At 44.1% G+C, this 22300-nt stretch overlaps 1 protein-coding gene across 1 annotated transcript in view; it reads left to right on the top strand.

The window, feature by feature from the left end:
• Positions 1–15137: 15137 nt before the first annotated feature.
• The window catches only part of LOC311524955 (uncharacterized protein), a gene marked incomplete at its 3' end in the record, with an annotated part of 129637 nt that continues 122474 nt past the window's right edge, over positions 15138–22300 (top strand). Inside the window, exons 1-2 of the mRNA XM_084636626.1 lie at positions 15138–15721; positions 16309–16768. Of these exons, the coding sequence (XP_084492752.1) occupies positions 15139–15721; positions 16309–16768 (1043 nt within the window). The 5' untranslated portion in view covers position 15138. The remainder of the gene's footprint in view (positions 15722–16308; positions 16769–22300) is intronic.

Consider the following 22300-nt stretch of genomic DNA (forward strand, 5'->3'; position numbering starts at 1 on the left):
AAGGCAACTAATGATTTTGGGTGCCCAACATCAGACCTCTTTTCTGAAGGTGGATGCTCAGCACTTTCTGAAAATCAAGCCCCTTAAATGAGTCTTTAGTAGGGCACTCAAGAACTGAGGGACCCAATCATTGTTAGTAGCACATAAAAAGCACTATGATCTATAATACTATGTTTTGTGCTAGAGATAAAGTCAATTACACTGAAAAATATATGGGTCTCTCTGCGTATGATTGTCCAGAGGCCCCATAAATAGACTTTTGGATTTAATCTCTCTCTGGTAAATCCCCAAAATAGGGCTTAGATTATATTTGTGGGTTCATAGGCCTTCAGCAAGGAATGATTTTCACCAGAGTCAAAACATTCAGATAATACTTACCCTACCATTCCTGTATCTATGTTGTCTGACATGTGGGTTCACCTGACACAGTGAGCAGAAATTTCACATCATTTCCTGGGAAGTACAGATCTGATTCAAACATAAAATGTTGTGAGCATGACCTTGAGAGGATGCAAAGGAGTAGAGCTTCTTGGAGTGGATGATTTATGGATTTCTGAGCCTGAAAACTGCCGGCTGTTCTTTCCACTGTATTCCAGGAAACAGGATGTTGTGTACATTTCCCACCAGTGCCCGCAGCTATAAAAATGTTATGCACATTATATACCGCTCCCAGGGACTCCAGGTCATCAGTGTTGGGCCCTCTCAATGGGAACAGCAAGGAGGAGCTGCACTAGCTACCCCACTCAGATTTGGTCCCATGGCTCCTCTGTCATGACAGAGGGACCAAATCTGAGTTGGCGAGGGGAGGCCAGCACTGCTGCGCCTCACCACTACCATCTTCTGTAACAGGACTCCTTCCCAGTCTCACCTGTAAAGACCATGGGGTCTCAAACCCAGGCATACAAAGCTACTAGGCAGCAGACATCTCCAGCAGCAGCTATAACCTGCTTGCATGCTACTACCCACAACCAGTTTTGGACACAGACTTCAGGAAGTCCCACCTCAAAAAGTCAGAAAGGCAGCAGCCTCATGGATCCTGATTGGATCCCCACCCAAGGGCATTCACAGAAGGGTCCAAGCAAGAGTATAACTTCCATGAGCATTCCTGCTCCCTCTCCTTGAACTCCTGACTTTGATTTCGCCTCCTGATCTGGACCATGAAACCTGACTCAGACTCTAATCTTTGGTATGGACCCCGGCCTGAAACTTGACTATGAACTCTTCTGCTCTCTTGGCCTCAGGTTTGACCCTGCTCTTATCCTTGTTCCTGCCTCCCTTCTCAGGATACTTACATCAGCCTGCTTCCAGTAGCCTGTGTCCCCTCTGTTCTGCCCACAAGACTTGCTCAGCAACTTCCTCAAGAACTCCAGTGAAGACCCGCATGGACAACTGGCCAGGAGATGGGGAGTGGTGAGCCCTGGGGTGTACCATGTGAAAAATTTCTAGGGGTGCCCTGTCTTATCTAAATGGAAACAACACTGGATGGCCCTAAATGCTGGCTAAGTTCTTGGTTGCACTAGTAGAGCTCTCTTTGGAACTAGTGCAGGTGACATGTACCACCCAAAGGCCAAGGGAGTTCTGAGAAGGATTGTATCTCAGGTGATAACATTCCTCCCTAAACTTCCAAGCAAGAAGGCGACCCTGCAAACTAGATTTTTTTTTTTTTAGCACAAAGCTTGCTTCCTGATGACCAGCTCTGTGGGCCAGTGTGGGGCAAGTTGTGGGGTCATGATCTTTCATTGTTTAGCTATAAATATTCATTAATCCCTCACACCATATACTGGTCACTTAAATCACATGGTATGGCTTCTGTTCACTGACTGGATAATCTTAAAGCTTTTATAAAGAGAGGATGCACAGAGGGAGTAATATCTGTACTCCTTCAGCCAAAGAAAGTGTGATTGTTCTTGGCCCATCCATGAAGCACATGAAGGTGGGGGAAGGAAGGCACCTTTCCCCTCCTTCCTCCCTTCCTCATGGACCTTTGTAAGGGGCAGTCTGGCCCTACAAGCTACTGATGAATTATTGGCAGTGCACTCTGCATGCTTCCCCACAGCACACACACACACATTTAGACTGGAAGGAGAATTGACTGACTACATCAATTTTCCATGTTATGCTGGTTCTAGAAAAAGTGACTAGCAGAGATAAGATTTTCCTGTCTGTGCGGCTTTGCACGGATATCCTCGAGTAAGAAGGATGCAGGTTTGTTAAGGAAATCCTTCATTTAAGAAAAAGGATATTGCGGGGTTCCATTGTAAATCTGCCAGCTGGAGGTTCAGAATCACATCATTTAAAGTAAATCTCTCTCTAATTTGCCACCCAGTTCACAAACACCTGGAAAAAAACAGGAAGAACTCTTCCTTTTTTTATGTTATTTGCAGCTGAGCAACTCTTAAGGGGAAGCTTCATGTACCGGACATATACCACAGCAAAAAGTCTGAAGCAACCCTGCAAGTAATATTTGTCATGGGAAATGATTAGGTCATTGCTGGTCCACATGCATTGCCATGCTGATTAGAATGGAGCTGGTGCTCCATCGAAAAAGTGGAGAGATTCATTAGGCAGTCTAGCAGATACTAATGAAACTATGGGTTGTTTCGCTCAAGGGACAGTTGATGGCATGAGAAAGGCTTTTCTTTTCTCAAGTCACTAGTTTTAATCTTTCTAAATCTGAAGTGGTCAAATTTCATGACCATCTGAGGGCTGCTCAATGGCCTATGTGTGCTGATGTGTCTCAGTCCAGTTCCTAGAAGAGATTAAACATAACAGGATCCAGCTTTACAAATGACACACTTATAAGAAGTTCAGTCCTAGTAGGTCAAGGCTAAAGAACATTTCCAAGGCATTGTGAGCACAACTGCCATGCTGTACCTGTTGTGTGGCTAGAGGATTTCAGTCTTCAGTGCTGTTAATCTGGCCAAATTTGAAGGCACCAGAGTAGGAAAAATACCCTGCTGTCCTTTAATCCCCTCTCTCTATGTTTCTGTAGTCTTTTCCACCATTTTGTTGCAAGGGTGATAAATGTTAATGACAAAATGAATGTGACAAGTCTGTCATTTTCTGGTAATTAAAACAAGTTTCAATTACCTGACCAACATTCCTGGAGACAGTTTAAAGATCTAGTAATCTACCAGATTTGAGTTACTTTTAAGTATCTCTAGGAACAAGCAGGTATTGCATATATTGACTTGTGTGTCGCTCTCATAAGTGGTGCTTCTTAAAGTTTGCATTTTACCACAGCTATGGCAAATATGAATCCTAAATTAAATGCAAATAGCTGATTGAAAGTTTGAATACAGCAGGGCCTATGGGTATTGTTGAAATATTACAGCTCTCCCCATTTACTTAACATGTACAAGCTGTGGAATTGTTCTGATAGAGTATACTTTTGACGTTTTCTGAAGATCGCTTTCCCCCTCAAACCCATAATAGCATTTTTTAAAGAAAGACCTCTCCTATGGAATTACTCATTTTATGTCCATTACATTAATTAATTGTGCTCATGATTTCATTTATTTAAATCACTCCAAAGTTTACTGTATTGAGTATAATGGTGATTTCCCAAGCAAGGAGGCAATTATATGAATTGCTAAAATTTGAGCACCAGCTCTTTTTAGGGAAACTATAAATAAAGTCTATATCATGCTAAGGGAAAAGCAGCGTTGCTCAAAACTGCATTAAAAGTTGTTTTTTGCCCTTGGATAGCTGTGTAAGTCACCTATAGGCTAAGCTTCAAGACATTATTTTATCCTTAGTAGACAATGATTAAGGTAATTGGTTTGTCTGACTGTGTATCTGTTTCAAAAACATTAAAACAAAACATGTAATGGTGTTTGAAGGGGAAAAAAGACACAGTGCAAAATTATAGCTGATAGTATACCCACTAGTTTAATTTTTGCATGACAGGGTTAAAGTTCGAGGTCACAGCAAATAATGCATTGTGGAAGACTGTAATTCTCTGGAATATCTTCTGATTATCTTCTTTTTTAAAAAAATATATATACTATTTTGATGTACCAAAATTATCCTGGGCTCTAGGAGATATTAATAGAAAGGTGTCCTTTAGTATAGGTAATCTGTCCCACAAGGGGAGAATATATTCTTCAAAATAAGAAGAGCTGTTTCATTTTGTAATAGGTTGAAAACTCCTGAGAAATAGCTGTTCATTTTAGAAAGGTTCTGTAGTGAATAAATTGCCTCTTCTACTTTAAAAATCTAGTTATTGCTATAATGTCTTGTTTCTTTGATTCAAGGATTTCCTTAAGGAGTGAATTGAAGGATTGGAAGGGAAGAAAATTCTGTTCCTATCTTGTATGTAATAAGCAAATAATGAAAGGAAACAACATCAAAGGACCAAAAACTGTGGGTTTGGTTTTATTTTTTAACACAATCAGCCTATTAATAACAATCTTTCAGATCCCCTTAGAAAAATTATTTTCTTTGGAGCTGAATGAAAATAATTTCCCTTTCTCTAAACTTCTGTCTTAAATCCTAGCAAGCATCATCAAAACCAGTCCCCTCACTAAAATGAAGTGTGTGGGGGGTGAAATAAATTCAAATTTTCTCAGAGATACTATAAAACACAGTGGGGAGGAAAAGCCATAGTCAGTACAATAAATCATAAGATCACTGACAGCTTATTTGGAGGGATATTAAGGATTTGTGTTTATGAAGGTTTTGGTGTTTAGGTGGCAACCAGGTGCCCACTCTGAGACTTGTTTTCACACCCAGCTAACATTTCACCCTATAAAGAGTTTTGTTACTGATGTGAGGGAGAAGAAGTGTTTACTCTCATTTTAACTGTAGAACAATCACTTGTAGAAAAAACATTGAGTTATGGTATAGTTCTTTCGTGATTTTTACGCACACACTCTATCTGACAAATGCTACATTTTTCAAAACCTGCAAATTCACACCAGTTTACACTGTGCATCAGAACATGAGCACAGAAAAACATACCACAAAGTCTGCCCTTATTAATTGGATCTCTGCCATTGATGCCACCATGTGGCAATGTAAATGCCATTTACCATCAGCAAGGAGTGGGAGCAAGGAACCTTTGAACCATTGTGAAGTGGGAGGAAAGCACTGCACTCCCTTTGCGCTATTGTATATGTCGACACATGGTGCAAACTAGTAGAGAATGAGGCCATTAGAGTTCATGTTCCTACAAGTAACCCATCTTAGTGCTCAGTTTACTGCTCTAGCACTTCAGGATGATACGGATAGAACCTGATGTGCTGAAATGCCTAACTGACTGAGTTGTAAGCTACATTGCTTTATTAATCTCCAGAGGAACAGTGCTACCAATGCTTCCAGTGTACTGTTAAGCTCCAACAAGTTCTTCCAATCCTTCCACAGTTCTCAGTCCCCTTTGACTCCTGAGCTAAAGTTTCTAGCAACTAGGCAGTTTAGCAACTCCACAGGGCTCTGGGTGGTAAGGGAAGCTCCTGGCCCTACTACCTTCTTAAAGTTTTAGGCTTGTAGAAGGTGTAACAGATTGTTTAGCATGAGTAGTTAACACATTTCAAGGGACCTTCAAGGTGAAGACCTGTTAACACCTCATAATAGCTGTGAGGGGAGAACAGATTGTTGTAATTAGCCATAAATCCAGAGTATCTATTCAGTCCACGATTTTTAGTATCTAGCAAAGTTATGAATTTAAGCTCTCAGGCTCGATTTAGTAGTTGTTCAGGTTTCCTTAGAGGATGAGGTCTGAGAGGTCGTATATAGAGCAACCACTTTGTGAAAAGTACGAGGAGTACTTGTGGCACCTTAGAGACTAACAAATTTATTTGAGCATAAGCTTTCGTGGGCTAAAGCCCACTTCATCAGATACAAAAGTGTTCACCCACAGGTGATATGGTGTTTGTCTTTTATTGTTCTTCTGCGTGAGTTCATTCAAGAGCATAGTGATTATCTTTTTTTTTTCACCCTGTGATGGGGTACCAGGCCTTTTGAGGCCCCCTGCTGAAGGCCTTGCAGCCCTACCACATCCTGCCCCAGGGAAGGAGCCATGAAAATGGGTCTTCCAGGCCTTCCTAGAAAGCTGCAGGGAAGCAGCCAATCAGAGTGCAGCAGGCTCAGTTAAAAGGAGCTGCATGGCCTAGCTGGGACCAGAGGAACAAGGAAGGGTGCTCCTTGCTGGTCACTGGAGCTCAAGGGAGAACCAGAAGATGGGTTCTGGTGACATTCAGTGAGGAAGAAGAGGAGTTGAGAACTTCAGCCATGAAGTAAGGGTGAAGAAAAAGGGACTACGTGGGAAGCAGCCCAGGGAATTCAACAGCAGCAGCAACTATTAATAGAAGCTGTACATAGCTGTTGTTTATAGGGTCCCTGGGTTGGGACCTGGAGTAGTAAGTGAGCCTGGAACCACCTACTGGTGAAGTGGCCAAAGCCCCAAGATGGGGACAAGTTTCATTTTGGAGCTCAAGCAAAGGGCTGGAATTTAAACAGAGCTGAACACTTTGAAAAGGGTCAGCCATTTTTTTGACTTTTACCCTAGAAGGGGACTGAAGTTAAGGAGAAACCTGTCTGGAGAGCTGGGACAGCAGCTGAGGAACTGCTGAGGGCAAAGAGTCTCCAGGGAGAAAGCTCTGGGGGCACTGCTCCCTAACATGGCAGGGATAGACTTAAAAGCTAGCTGAGAAGGGGCTGAGAACTGAGCCCAGAGGCAGGGTCGCAGATGCCAATAGGGGCATGGTAATAGTCCTTGTTGGACCTTTGTCACCCCGGAAGGGTTAATCTATTTGTCCATTTTAGACTTTGACTTAGTTGCAGGGCTGAGCCACTGAAGACCCACCTGACGAAGGCAACAGCTGACAGGGGGCACTGGGAGCAGAGAGAAAGAGTGCAGGATCACACCCAGCCAACAGGAGATGCTCATGAGAGGTGAGTACACACCATCACACACCCTAGACCCAAAGTCAGTGGTTCATTACTTTAATTGTGTATATTCCATATGCACTCTGCCACTAGAGTTCACTATAATCTCTGCTTTTTATGGCCTTCTGGCTAAGACTGAAGTTGTTCATATATAATTCACTAGCATATAATGCTTACTAAATGTCCAAATATGATACGTTTTTTGTTGTTTAAGTAATACAGTACACTAAAATGTGTTGTACTAAATTAAAAATAGATTTTGAAGGGCATTGATTGAGATAACTTTCAGCCAAGCTGCATGATATGAAAAGCAGACCACTTACTGTATCTTCACTTTAAGTAAGTTTTGTTAGCAATGTAATGACTGCTTGTAATAGCACCAAAATTACATTCATATAATAATAAATTCCTCTTTTAAGTCATTCCATGAATTACATAGGACTGGTAGAGACCTCCTGTGTCATAGGGTCCAGTCCCTTGCTATTGCAGGCAACCCTGTCATATAACCCTATTCATAAAGTCATCATGCTCGATCTTACTAGGAATGAGAATGAGAAAATGCAGAAGAAAGATACAACATACCCAGCTTAATCCTGCCCTAGTTAGGTTTGTGACATTTTTCTTCTAAATAAAATATAAGAGACTATTAAGGCCAAAAGAGAAGTGCTTGAAAGTGGAAATTCAATCCAAATTAGGCAAACAGAACAGAAAATGGTCATTGCCAGACAAGTTGTAAGAAAGAGAGGGCAATGGGGAAATGTGAGCAAATAACTAAGCTATCTGTTGGATCATATTAAAGAAGTTCTGTATTAAAATCACAAATGAGTTTGATTCCCCATAGTTTAAATTCCAGGGTATTACTAATTAAGAGGTCTCTTGGTTTTTGGTACTGTTTTTCTCCCTCTATGTGCGAAACTTGCAAGCTACTAATTGTGTTAGTACATTCTAAGACAGAGTCTGTTCTCAAAGCAATACTTTGTAACAACAACTACTTACACAGAGAGAGACTCAAAGCAATACTCTGTAACAACAGAAACAGCACCCAGAGACTCCCCACCCTTTTGTTGTATTCATCTCGCTTTGTTAACAATTGTGATTAAAATAGAGATAGAGGATGTATGTGGATGGATGCTTGGTGTGGATAATAACTGAATGATCAGGGAGGTCTAAGAATCCAGAGCCTAAGAATCCAGTGTCCATCGGCTGAAGAAGGCATCAAGTGGAAATAACCAGAGGACCCCCAGAGGGCAGACTGTAATCCACCCAACAGCCTCAAGAGTGGGAGAACCAAAGAACAAGATAACATCTGGCAGCACGGAGCTGTCAGGAATGTGCCATCTGCTGATTGATTCAGCAACAGCATGATGAAGCAATTCCCATAGACTGGCATAGGAAGAAATTCCTTTAAAAATAGACTCTAGAACGTGAGAACTTTGGGGTCTGATTCTGCAAACCAACTTCCAGGAGCATCAGATGAGCATCTGACAAGGCCCTGCTCCCTCCTCATGTCCAGGCCACCTGGCCAGTGACTTGGCATGAGCAACTCTAAGGCTGGTAACTATGATAACAACATTGTAGAACCTGTGTGTGTGTGTATGAATGAATGTGTGAATAAATATGAAATTGAAAGGAATGTTATAGCTATAACTAACTACTTACTATGATTCTTTCTGTATTCACAATAAATGTGGCATTTTGCCTTTTCCCCTTTAATAAGATCCTGCTGGTTTTTATTTTATTGGTATAACATATCAAGGAAAATAAGAAATTCTTCTGCTCAGACACTAAGGGTTGCTGGGACAACAGGTGCAATTAAAGCCGTTATGGAGGCTGAAGAGAGCAAAATGAATTCTTAGCATCGGTCTTCATGATTGACGATGAGGGAGAAATTTCTATCTTGAGGTTACTTTTTCACAAGTAATCAAGATATGGCACTATCCACAGTAGAAGTCTCTAAAGGAAAGGTGATGATGAATCACCTCAAGGAACTCAACAGCCGTAAGTTACCAGGACCTGATAGCATTCATCTAAGAGTTCTGAAAGTCGCAAAAATGAAGTATCTTAACTACTAATGAAATTAGGTAATATACCATTCTAAACAGCTTTGTTACTGAACATTCAAGTGTGAGCCATGTGATGTCTGTCATTCTTTTTTAAATAGGGGCTGAAGATGTTACAGACCAGAAATTATAGACCAATGAATGTAGTTTAGTGTCAGTCAAATTAATTAAGACAGTAATACAGCTATAAACTGATGAGGAGAAGCTAGCATGGCTTATTTAGAAAGGAAGGATATCTTGTGAATAAGACACTGGGCTGTAACTCAGGAGATCTGGGTTTGATTCTTGGCTCTTTCTGTGTGATCGTATGCATTGATTCATCTCTCTGTGCTTCAGTTCCCCACCTTCAAAATGGAAGTGATAAAATTTCCCTTCTCTCACCCTTTATCAGTCTTTTCCATTTAGATTATTATTATTATTATTTATTATTTATGCATTGTTTGTATTACCATAGCACATAGAAGCCCTAGTCAAGGACCAAGAAAGACCCCATTGTGCTAAGTTCAGTACAAAGACAAAGAGAGGGTTGTTTTTTTGTTTTTTTTTACTAAGTCTATGCATAGCAGCTAGCACAAAGGGGGCAGAGATTTTGGTCAAGGCTGCTTGATGCTATAGTAATATAAATAATCCTTGAAGGGTGTCAATTGCTAAGTCTTTAGAAATCTTTGAGTAAAGCTAGTGAATATAATTTGTTTGAAGTATCATTCTTTAAGAAAGTCTCTCACAATAAATCCCATAGGTTGAGACGTACAATTCTATTGTGGATAAATTGAAGTAGAGTTTAAATGGTCATTTAGCTGCTTTCTACCCTGAGAACAGTAAGGGATCAGTATTACCTTGGGACCTAGTGGGGGTAAAAATTGGGAAACTGAGTAACAAGTCCAATTGAGGTTAAATCAGTTTTCACCTGAATTTATACAATTTCACATGGAATTATTGTCATTTACAGTGTCTGGACATACATTTATGTCTGACAAATAAGCCACAAGATAGAACTTGGTAAATGGTCCCAAGCTACCACATGCTGGGGCACTGGGAGGTACTTTCACCTTCCATGATAGTCATTGCCTTCTCTGATCCCTGGGTCTGGTCCTTCAGCCCCATTCCTCAGTTTCTGGTCTGGTATTTCTCCACTTTGGGCCCATGTTCACTTAGGTCTTTTATTTATTTCTATATTAGATTACTTAATCTTTATCCAAATGGCTTTTAGACACCATCTTGTTGGATTTTATGTAACTCCTACATTATGCATGCAAGCTCCAATTACCCAAATTCTGTATTTTTCCTGCTAGATTTGCAATTTCTGGGTCATGTTTGTGTCACCCTGCCCTGGATTTTCTCAGAAAAAAGAGGGTTTTATTTATCATTACATGTTTATCTTTTACTTACATCTTCCAGCACATGTTATTGCTGACCGAACAAAGGTAACATTTTAAGTAGACTAGCAATTCTCAGTACAAGAAGAATTGGCAAACTCATACTTATGCCAGCAAGGACTTGGCCTCAATGTTATCTCATCTGTAGTTATTCACTATCCATAATTACAGATAATTAAAACATAATGAACAAAGCTTTTGATTTTACCATTTAGCAATCCTTCATTTTTGTTGTTCAATGTTATAAGTCATATGTGTAGTATCCTGTGCTACTGTTTAATCTGTTTGGGGCCAGGAGTTTGGAGAGCAAGCAAGGAGTCTTTAATGTCAACATTTCTTATCTTCGTTTTTCATTCAAAGTCCAGTTTGTTTGTGAATCATTACAAAACCTTCACTAGAAATTTTTCTGTGAATGTATTTTGGGGGATGTTTCAATTTTAGAGCCTTTATATTTAATGATTTTAATAATAACCCAAAAAATCCATAGTATTCAAGATAATTAATTGTCAGGCAAAAAAAAAAAGTTTTCAGATGGGACAAAGGTTCAGTGTAATGTGCCACTTTAAATTCAACCCCTGGGCCCCACACCTCAACATTGGAAAGTATGAAAATGCCCAGTTAAAATCACTCCAACTTTTTTTATTCTATCGTGCCTCAGACAATCCAAACATTTGAGGTAGGTGATCAAAAAAGAACACAGGCTTAGCTTATCAGTGATTTCCCTAAGCAAGGCTGCCCCATAGCAATTTTACATTATTTTACACTTAGTGATTGCATACTGCCAGATACTTGAAGCGCGTACATCACAAATGCTCGGAACTCCTGGCGTCTTCAGAGCAACATGCAGGTGGCTAGGGTACTGGCTAGGGATGTGGGATTGTTCTGCCTGATTTCGAGCAGAGTTTTGCATCCCAAACAGACACATCCTGGAAGCACAGGAGTGTGGCCCTGACATAAAGCTAATAGAGAGCTTTTATTGGCTGGAAAGGCAGTCTTGGAATCCTGAACAAAGCAACTGTCTCCTGATATTTGATTCTACTGTGTTACGTTCCTTGTAAGTAAACAAGATTGCATCAAAGAAAATACCAGACTCCATTGTCAGTTTCTACTCCCAACGGGAACAGCCGCAGGTCCATGAACTTTAGACTAGCTGCTCTGGTCAAAAAGGGAGCAGAGTTTTTAATCCCAACGCAGGGTCTGGAACTTAGGTTTCCACATCCCAGCTATAAAGTAGTTTTCTTTCCCTGGTCTATAGCCAACTGGTCAATATTTTAGTATTAGCACCATTCTGCAGTATAATCATTATTTAATTTACATAAAAATGGATCTAGCCACAGCTTGAAGTGTAGGTGTAGTATTGCTAGCCTCTGACTGGGAACACTGGGTCAAAAAGGGACCTGGCAGCTATGGTCAGCACAGCTGACTGGGCTGTTAAAAGTCCAGATGGTGCAGGGCTGGCAGGCTCCCTACCTGGCTCTGCATGGCTCCCGGAAGTGGCCGGCATGTCCAGCTCCTAGGTGCAGGGCTGGTCAGGGGGGCTCCGAGCACTGCCTCTGCTTGTGGTGCAGGCACCAACCCGAGCACCAGCTCCACAGCTCCCAATGGCTGGAAACCGTGGCCAATGAGAGATGCAAGGATTGCGTCTGTGGACGGGGGCAGCGTGCAGAGCCCCCTGGCTACGCCTGCGCTTAGGAACCAAAGGTACATGCCAGCTGCTTCTGAGAGCCGCTTGAGGTAAGCGCTGCCCGGAGCCCCCACCCTCACCCCCCTCCATGCCCCAAACTCCTGCCCCAGCCCTGAGCCCCCTGTCACACCCAAACACCCTGCACCCTCTCCTGTGCTCAAACCCCCTGTCTCAGTTCAGAACCCACTCCCACGCCCCAACCCCCTGCCCCAGTTTGAAACCTGCTCCCACACCCAAACTCCCTCCCAGAGCCCACACCCCCTCCCACACCCCAACTCCTGCGCCAGCCCATAGGCCCCTCTCGCAAGCCCACACTCCACACCCGCTCCCTGTCCCCAGCCCAGAGCCCCCTCCTGTATGCCAAACCCCTCGGCCCCACCCCCTATCCCAGAACCCCTCTCTCATACCCCAACCCCCTGCCCCAGCCCGGTGAAAATGAGCATGTGAGAGAGGGTGGGGGAGAGCGAGTGATGGAGGAAGGGGGGATGGAGTGACTGGTGGGCAGGGCCTCAGAGAAGGGGCGGGAGCTCAGGAAGGGGTGAGGCAGGGGGAAAAGCAAGGGTGTTCAGTGTTCTGCAATCAGAAATTTGGCAATCTTACTAGCCCCCAACTATTCAGATATCATAGGTCATGAACTGCCCTCCCCCAAATCCCAAGATTGGCTTAAAAATCATGAGATTTAAATATATACATATAATTATTTGCCATCTGGTTTCTGAGCATTTAGGATTCACATTTTCAAGCTCTCTAGTACAACCAGGGTTGCTAGAAAAGTGTTTGTTTGTTTGTTTGTTTGTTTAAATGAAGCTGAAATTCTCACATAATCACAGGATGACAAGAGCAGGGTCATCAATAAAATCACCAGAGTTGACAACACTAGAAAATATTGCAAAAAATGTAATCACAATATAGAGCCAGACTATAACAGGCCCTTACAGAGCATGGCAGAACAAGCTGAAGGAATATACAGGCAGCATCTTCTGTATGGTGTACCCCTGTGAAGAGCCATTCAGAAGTGCAGTCTTTGGGCTGAAGAAAGCACCAGAACTGCTCCTTTGCTGAATCAGTTGAGGCTACGAATCACTCCAAAGGAAGCAGAGATTCCAGAGCCTAGCATCACCCTTGTCAGCTCTAGCCAGCAAAATGAGCCAGCAATAGCAGGGGGAGCAGTCTGCGCTATATGCATGCCACCCGTAATGTGGGCCAGTGGCTATTTGCCAGTATCTAATACATGCTCATGCATTCTCCACTCCTCAATTACTGTATCTCCTCATTTTTTCATGGATTCATGCCTCAAAATTGAATGTTTTAAAAGGACTTCCTCAGAGCAGATGATTTCTTGTTGAATCAGCTGGCCTGGTGTGGACTCAATTTTTACAGCTGTCTCAGCCCTTCATTCTAGAGAAGCCTGAAAATATTTAGCAATGAATCAAGCTCTATGGTAAATTACTGTTGCATTTTTGCAGAAACAATATTGTTGCTACAGCAGTCATTCTAATTTCCATTACAAAATTGTGCGTGACTTATCTAGCTATGGGAAAGTTGGCATTGGAATGGATCCATTTTTGTTCATTTATATTTTCTTCCATAGGAAATCTCTCTTTTTTTTTTATTTAAAACCTATTGGATATTTTAAGACAATCATTAGCCTATTAAAATGTACCACTTTTGTTTCTCAGGAAGCTTCTATACCAACACAAAAAACTAATCCTTTCCATTTATTGGGAATCAATCTGTAATCCTGTTGGGTTGGTGTAGATTGTTTTTTATGCCTAGTACAAGCTATAAACATTTCTGAATGTCTGTTTCAGAAGCGTAGGTCCTAAAATCTATTTTGTGTGTGTTTCATGATTTACTGTATCCAGTTTTTAGAATTAAGGTGAACTAAGAATTGCTTTTCAATATATGTGTCTAATTCTGCCACCCTTGCTCATGCTATACATCTTATTCGCATATTTAAGTGCCAATCTATATTAATGCTACTCAGTATCAGAAAACATTGCTGAATTAGGCCCTATGTTAATTAGAAATTGACCTGCAGTGGAGCACTGTAATAGGATGGCCTAGCCCTTTAAGGGCCAGAGGCTTTGGGCCAGCCAACCTTGTTCAAGTAACCCTTCCCCACTACACCTGTGCAGGATTAAACTTAAAAAAGAAGGGAAGTGTTGGGTGCTGGCTGGGAAGTAGGGTAGACAAGATATCTGGTGATGGATAAGGAGCCGAGCTGGAGACATGAGCTGATTAGGATCTACAACCTGCCTGATAACCCTGGCTTGGGGAAGGGTGTGCTGGCACCTTGGTAGTGAGGTTGAAGCCCAGAAACTGGGTTTTTTTTGGGACAGTTTATTACGGTGGGGTCCAGCCTGCAAAGAAGGAGGCTCAAAAACTAAGACTGGCTGGGCTGAAGATTTGGTTGTTTTGCTATTTTCTGTCTGACTAAGTGAAAGACTCTGAGGCTCTGAAAAGGGTTTGGCTCTGTTATGTGGCTTGTCTGTAGGACCAGGTCATGTCTATGGCCAGAGTGAGCCATAGAAAACACTGGGTAAACCGAGGCACATCTGCTGCAAAACCACTTCCAACCATGAGGGCATATGCCAGGATGTCACTTCAAAATTCCAGTCCAGCTCCAATTCCCAGAACACCAAATCCAAACATCCTTTAAGCTCTGTGGAAATTTGGAATAACATCCAGCTCTGGAGCCACTTGGTTGTATCTCTTATGTTAACAGTGTCATTGCAAGACAGGAATGCGGTCTCAGGAATGTCACACTCTAAGCCCTGGTCTACACTAGGACTTTAGGTCGAATTTAGCAACGTTAAATCGATTTAAACCTGCACCCGTCCACACAGTGAAGCCCTTTATTTCGACTTAAAGGGCTCTTAAAATCGATTTCCTTACTCCACCCCTGACAAGTGGATTAGCGCTTAAATCGACGTTCCCAGCTCGAATTTGGGGTACTGTGGACACAATTCGATGGTATTGGCCTCCGGGAGCTATCCCAGAGTGCTCCATTCTGACCGCTCTGGACAGCACTCTCAACTCAGATGCACTGGCCAGGTAGACAGGAAAAGAACCGCAAACTTTTGAATCTCATTTCCTGTTTGGCCAGCGTGGCAAGCTGCAGGTGACCATGCAGAGCTCATCAGCACAGGTGACCATGATGGAGTCCCAGAATCGCAAAAGAGCTCCAGCATGGACCGAACGGGAGGTACGGGATCTGATCGCTGTTTGGGGAGAGGAATCCGTGCTATCAGAACTCCGTTCCAGTTTTCAAAATGCCAAAACCTTTGTGAAAATCTCCCAGGGCATGAAGGACAGAGGCCATAACAGGGACCCGAAGCAGTGCCGCGTGAAACTGAAGGAGCTGAGGCAAGCCTACCAGAAAACCAGAGAGGCGAACAGCCGCTCTGGGTCAGAGCCCCAAACATGCCGCTTCTATGATGAGCTGCATGCCATTTTAGGGGGTTCAGCCACCACTACCCCAGCCGTGTTGTTTGACTCCTTCAATGGAGATGGAGGCAATATGGAAGCAGGTTTTGGGGACGAAGAAGATGATGATGAGGAGGAGGTTGTAGATAGTTCACAGCAAGCAAGCGGAGAAACCAGTTTTCCCGACAGCCAGGAACTGTTTCTCACCCTAGACCTGGAGCCAGTACCCCCCGAACCCACCCAAGGCTGCCTCCTGGACCCAGCAGGCGGAGAAGGGACCTCTGGTGAGTGTACCTTTTAAAATGCTATATATGGTTTAAAAGCAAGCATGTGAAAGGATTACTTTGCCCTGGCATTTGCGGTTCTCCTAGATGTAGTCCTAAAGCCTTTGCAAAAGGTTTCTGGGGAGGGCAGCCTTATTTCGTCCTTCATGGTAGGACACTTTATCACTCCAGGCCAGTAACACATACTCGGGAATCACTGTAGAACAAAGCATTGCAGTGTATGTTTGCTGGCATTCAACCAAAATCCGTTCTTTCTCTCTCTGTGTTATCCTCAGGAGAGTGAGATATAATTCATGGTCACCTGGTTGAAATAGGGTGCTTTTCTTCAGGGACACTCAGTATAGCCCATTCCTGCTGAGCTGTTTGCCTGTGGCTGAACAGAAATGTTCCCCGCTGTTAGCCACAGGGAGGGGGGAAGGTTGAGGGGGTAGTCACGCGGTGGAAGGAGGCAAAATGCGACCTTGTAACGAAAGCACATGTGCTATGTATGTAATGTTAACAGCAAGGTTTACCCTGAAAGAGTGTAGCGACTGTTTTATAAAATGTGTCTTTTTAAATACCGCTGTCCCTTTTTTTTTCTCCACCAGCTGCATGTGTTTCAATGATCACAGGATCTTCTCCTTCCCAGAGGCTAGTGAAGCTTAGAAAGAAAAAAAACCGCACTCGCGATGAAATGTTCTCCGAGCTCATGCTGTCCTCCCACACTGACAGAGCACAGACGAATGCGTGGAGGCAAATAATGTCAGAGTGCAGGAAAGCACAAAATGACCGGGAGGAGAGGTGGAGGGCTGAAGAGAGTAAGTGGCGGGCTGAAGAGAGTAAGTGGCGGGCTGAAGACAGGGCTGAAGCTCAAATGTGGCGGCAGCATGATGAGAGGAGGCAGGATTCAATGCTGAGGCTGCTGCAGGACCAAACCAGAATGCTCCAGTGTATGGTTGAGCTGCAGCAAAGGCAGCTGGAGCACAGACTGCCACTGCTGCCCCTCTGTAACCAACCGCCCTCCTCCCCAAGTTCCATAGCCTCCACACCCAGACGCCCAAGAACGCGGTGGGGGGGCCTCCGGCCAACCAGCCACTCCACCACAGAGGATTGCCCAAAAAAAAGAAGGCTGTCATTCAATAAATTTTAAAGTTGTAAACTTTTAAAGTGCTGTGCTTAAAGTGCTGTGTGGCATTTTCCTTCCCTCCTCCACCACCCCTCCTGGGATACCTTGGTAGTCATCTCCCTATTTGTGTGATGAATGAATAACAAATGCATGACTGTGAAGCAGCAATGACTTTATTGCCTCTGCAAGCGGTGATTAAAGGGAGGAGGGGAGGGTGGTTAGCTTACAGGGAAGTAGAGTGAACCAAGGGGTGGGGGGTTTCATCAAGGAGAAACAAACAGAACTTTCACACTGTAGCCTGGCCAGTCATGAAACTGGTTTTCAAAGCTTCTCTGATGCGTACCGCGCCCTCCTGTGCTCTTCTAACCGCCCTGGTGTCTGGCTGCGCGTAACCAGCAGCTAGGCGATTTGCCTCAGTCTCCCACCCCGCCATAAACGTCTCCCCCTTACTCTCACAGATATTGTGGAGCACACAGCAAGCAGTAATAACAGTGGGAATATTGGTTTCGCTGAGGTCTAAGCGACTCAGTAAACTGCGCCAGCGCGCCTTTAAACGTCCAAATGCACATTCTACCACCATTCTGCACTTGCTCAGCCTGTAGTTGAACAGCTCCTGACCACTGTCCAGGCTGCCTGTGTACGGCTTCATGAGCCATGGCATTAAGGGGTAGGCTGGGTCCCCAAGGATACATATAGGCATTTCAACATCCCCAACAGTTATTTTCTGGTCTGGGAAGAAAGTCCCTTCCTGCAGCTTTTGAAACAGACCAGAGTTCCTGAAGATGCGAGCGTCATGCACCTTTCCCGGCCATCCCACGTTGATGTTGGTGAAATGTCCCTTGTGATCCACCAGAGCTTGCAGCACTATCGAAAAGTACCCCTTGCGGTTTATGTACTCACCGGCTTGGTGCTCTGGTGCCAAGATAGGGATATGGGTTCCGTCTATAGCCCCACCACAGTTAGGGAATCCCATTGCAGCAAAGCCATCCACTATGACCTGCACATTTCCCAGGGTCACTACCCTTGATATCAGCAGATCTTTGATTGCGTGAGCTACTTGCATCACAGCAGCCCCCACAGTAGATTTGCCCACTCCAAATTGATTCCCAACTGACCGGTAGCTGTCTGGCGTTGCAAGCTTCCACAGGGCTATCGCCACTCGCTTCTCAACTGTGAGGGCTGCTCTCATCCTGGTATTCATGCGCTTCAGGGCAGGGGAAAGCAAGTCACAAAGTTCCATGAAAGTGCCCTTACGCATGCGAAAGTTTCGCAGCCACTGGGAATCGTCCCAGACCTGCAACCCTATGCGGTCCCACCAGTCTGTGCTTGTTTCCCGAGCCCAGAATCGGCGTTCCACAGCATGAACCTGCCCCATTAGCACCATGATGCATGCATTGGCAGGGCCCATGCTTTCAGAGAAATCTGTGTCCATGTCCTGATCACTCACGGGACCGCGCTGACGTCGCCTCCTCGCCCGGTATCGCGTTGCCATGTTCTGGTGCTGCATATACTGCTGGATAATGCGTGTGGTGGTTGATGTGCTCCTAATTGCCAAAATGAGCTCAGCGGCCTCCATGCTTGCCTTGGTATGGCGTCCGCACAGAAAAAAGGCGCGGAACGATTGTCTGCCGTTGCTCTGATGGAGGGAGGGGCGACTGACGACACGGCTTACAGTGTTGGCTTCAGGGAGCTAAAATCAACAAAGGGTGTGCCTGTACATCAAGGAGTATTTCAGGCAGGACTGCACGGAGGGTTCCAATAAGAAATGGTGCACCAAAGTTATCGTTGTTATTGGAACAAGGAGTTTAGCCTGGCCTCTGATTGATACATGGCTAGATTAACCTCGCTGCGCCTTCTCTGTGACTGACTGCAGTGTGATCTAGACAGGGGAGGAGGAAAATGAGTACAAAACAAATCTGGTCTATTTCTTGTTCTGACCCACTCCATCTATCCTTTACATCTTTGGCTGGCAGCAGACGGTGCAGAAGGACTGCATGCCATCCACATCTCATGGCTGCTTGGCAGAAGATGGTACAGTACGACTGCTAGCCATCTTCATCTCTTGCCTGCCTGGCATAAGATGGTACAATACGACTGCTAGCAATCCTCATCTCTTGCCTGCCTGGCAGAAGATGGTACAGTACGACTGCTAGCAGTCCGTATCGCCTGCCCGCTCACCATAAGACGGTTCAATAGGACTGCAGGACTAAAGAGAATGACCTGGTCAAGTCACTCCAAATTTAGTCCCTGCGCCCATGTCTGCCCAGGCGCTCCCAGCCGACGTGGCCAGGAGCACCTCGGACACGACGAGGATGACTACCAGTCGTATTGCACCGTCTGCTGCCAGAAGGCAATGGGTTGCTGCTACTGTGCAGCAAAGCCGTACCGCGTCTGCCAGCACCCAGGAGACATAGGGTGACGGTTACCTGAGCGGGCTCCATGCTTGCCGTGGTATGGCATCTGCACAGGTAACTCAGGAAAAAAGGCGCGAAATGATTGTCTGCCCTTGCTTTCACGGGGGGAGGGAGGGTGGGAACGGGGTCCTGACGATATATACCCAGAACCACCCGCGACAATGTTTTAGCCCCATCAGGCATTGGGATATCAACCCAGAATTCCAATGGGCAGCGGAGACTGCGGGAACTGTGGGATAGCTACCCACAGTGCAACGCTCCGGAAGTCGACGCTTGCCTCGGTACTGTGGAAGCGCTCCGCCGAGTTAATGCACTTAATGCACTTAGAGCATTTTCTGTGGGGACACACACACTCGAATATATAAAACCGATTTCAAAAAAAACGACTTCTATAAATTCGACCTAATTTCGTAGTGTAGACATACCCTAAAAGGGTGGCAGAGTTCTTCTGCTGTCCCACCCTGTTAGCACATGTTGGAATACTGCAGGAAACTGCTGATGGATTCCAGTGAATTCATTGCTGAAGATAAGAGTTCATTAACTCCACTTTGAGAAAAAAACATAGGATGGGATTGGCTTTTTGGACAGGAAGAACCTGGTATCTGAGCTGAACAGACCTCAAGTAGGAACCCTGGAGTAGCTAAGCCTGAAGAGAAAGTTTGCTATTTATGTACCTTGCTATTGTTAGTTGCTTTGAAAATAAAAGCAAAACCCAGGAAAGAGATGAGCCATGATCCTATGCATCATGTGAGGAATGTTTTGGAAGGGATGAGAACCTCCTTGTCTATATTTAAAGAAAAGTTCTCTTTATCCAAATAATTCTTTAGTGATGCTATAGAAACAATGGGTTTCAGAGTAGCAGCTGTGTTAGTCTGTATTCGCAAAAAGAAAAGGAGTACTTGTGGCACCTTAGAGACTAACAAATATATTTGAGCATAAGCTTTTGTGAGCTACAGCTCCCTTCATCAGATGCATTCCAGATAGAAACAATGTTTAGACAGCTGGGGCTCAGTGACATGATCACACAGCTACCTAGTGCTTTCCCCAGCTGTTTTTTGTAGTGTATTCACTCATTGTGTCTCATCTTATAATTATTTACTTTTCATGTTCTTTGCAGGAGGGACAATCTGTACAGTGGGGCTCAGGCTTCTAGATATAATAAAAATAAATATGAATAACAATGAGAGGCAGTGGGCTGGAAAGCAGTATTCTCCAATAGTTATTTAAGAAAAAACACAGAATTGACAAAAGCCTATGGATATATTGACTTAGATCCTGATCCTGTAACTTGTTCTGTACGGCCAGGCCCCCTACTGTGTGGAGTCTATTGAAATCATGTCTGAGCAAGACCTGCGACTGACAGACTGCAAGATCCAGGACAGAGGCCTTAATGACAACATTGTTATGAAGCACACCGTACATATTTCATTCAGTCTCTTGGGTTTAAGAAGATGGCAGGTGTTCCGTTGAAAGACACCCTCAAGAGACATGTCACTCTACAGACAATAAAATGTTATTGTTTTACTGAAAACTTTGTCTATTAATAGCCAGAATTAAATACATCACAATATAATTAAAGTCATCACTGATAGTGCTAGAAATACAGTAGTTCTTGTACTTACTGAAAGAGCCCTGATCCTGCAAGTTGCTGAGTGCCACCGGTGAGGTGTTAATGCACATAACTCCCCATGTCAATGGAAGGTGAGGCCATACAGTGCTGTGAAGGATTTAGCCCTCTGTTGGGAAGATTCAAGATGGTGCATACAATAACTTCTCCCAAATATCAGACAATTGTCTTAAAGATGCAATATTTACTGTCCACAAAAGGCATATGTCAAGTGTGACATGAAGTCAAAAGGTCCTACTTATTCCATTGAATTATTATTTCAGGTTAAATGTCTTCATTGATGGAATAATGCTAACTGTAAGGATACAGGGATTAGAACCTAGGTCTGCAGAGCCCAAGACAGCTGATGGTCCCAAAGTGCTACCAGGAGTTCCCATACACATATAGTCAGGGAGTACTGTGGAGAATAGGCGCTGCAGGATATACCATTGAAGGGAGCCAGAATGACTGTATCCTGTGGCCCTGATTGGCTAACCACCCTATTTAACCCTGGAGGGTGCCCCAGGAAACTATCTGGGTAACAACACACACTTTGGGCCTGCTGTGACTCCAGATTTCTGGACTCGGACCCTGACTTTCGTCTCCTTATTCCAGCTTGGTACTAGCTCTAATTTCTGGTCTATAACCCCATCTTGACTTTGACCCCAGCTCTAACAAGTTCTCTAACCCCTGCTTGCTAACTACTGTCCCTGAGGAGTGGGCTCTGTCCAGCTGTGACTGCTAGGCCAGACTGCCTACGTGCTGGTCCCTTACACTAACAAGTGCCACAGGATCCTTTGTGAGGCAGTTGCATCTAAGATGTCATTGTTGACACCAGGAAGATTTTCTGCAGAATAGTATCATAGTAATATAGTATTTTGCTGGGTACACCTCTTCTCCAAGATGGAGGTGTAAGCCTGAAACGAATGGACCCAACAGGGAGCAGATCATCTTCTCCCTAACCATGCTTTTGGGGGAATGAACGGAGAGAGACAGACTCTCTCCAACAGCACCTGCCCTTATGCACCCTGAAACACTGAAAATGAAAATCTCTTCATGTACCACCTTGATGTGAAAACTATCAGGAACCTCTTGGGGACCATCTCCTTCGGTTCTTTACACATCTTTATTGGCCCTGGTGTTTGCTCCAGCTGAATATTGCTCTGCAGTCTGGAGATGCAGTTGCCACACTCAGCTTGTTGACATGGAGTTGAATTTGGCAGCTTGTATTAGTGGCTGCTTGAACAGTACACAAACTTCCTGTCTGTACAAGTCCACATAGCTCCGCCAGATCTTCAGAGCAATGTTATTACTAATGAGTCTGTGTGGAGAACTATGACAGATGAAACCCACCTATTACATCTCTGATTGATGCCCAGTCTCAGTCAATAAACAACACTCAGTGCCAACTCAAAGGTCTGCTCATATCCAAGCAAGGGATCCCACTCCTCCAG

This window comes from Lepidochelys olivacea (genome assembly GCF_965140295.1).
Source record: "Lepidochelys olivacea isolate rLepOli2 genome assembly, chromosome: 8".
Classification (NCBI taxonomy): Eukaryota; Metazoa; Chordata; order Testudines; family Cheloniidae; genus Lepidochelys; species Lepidochelys olivacea.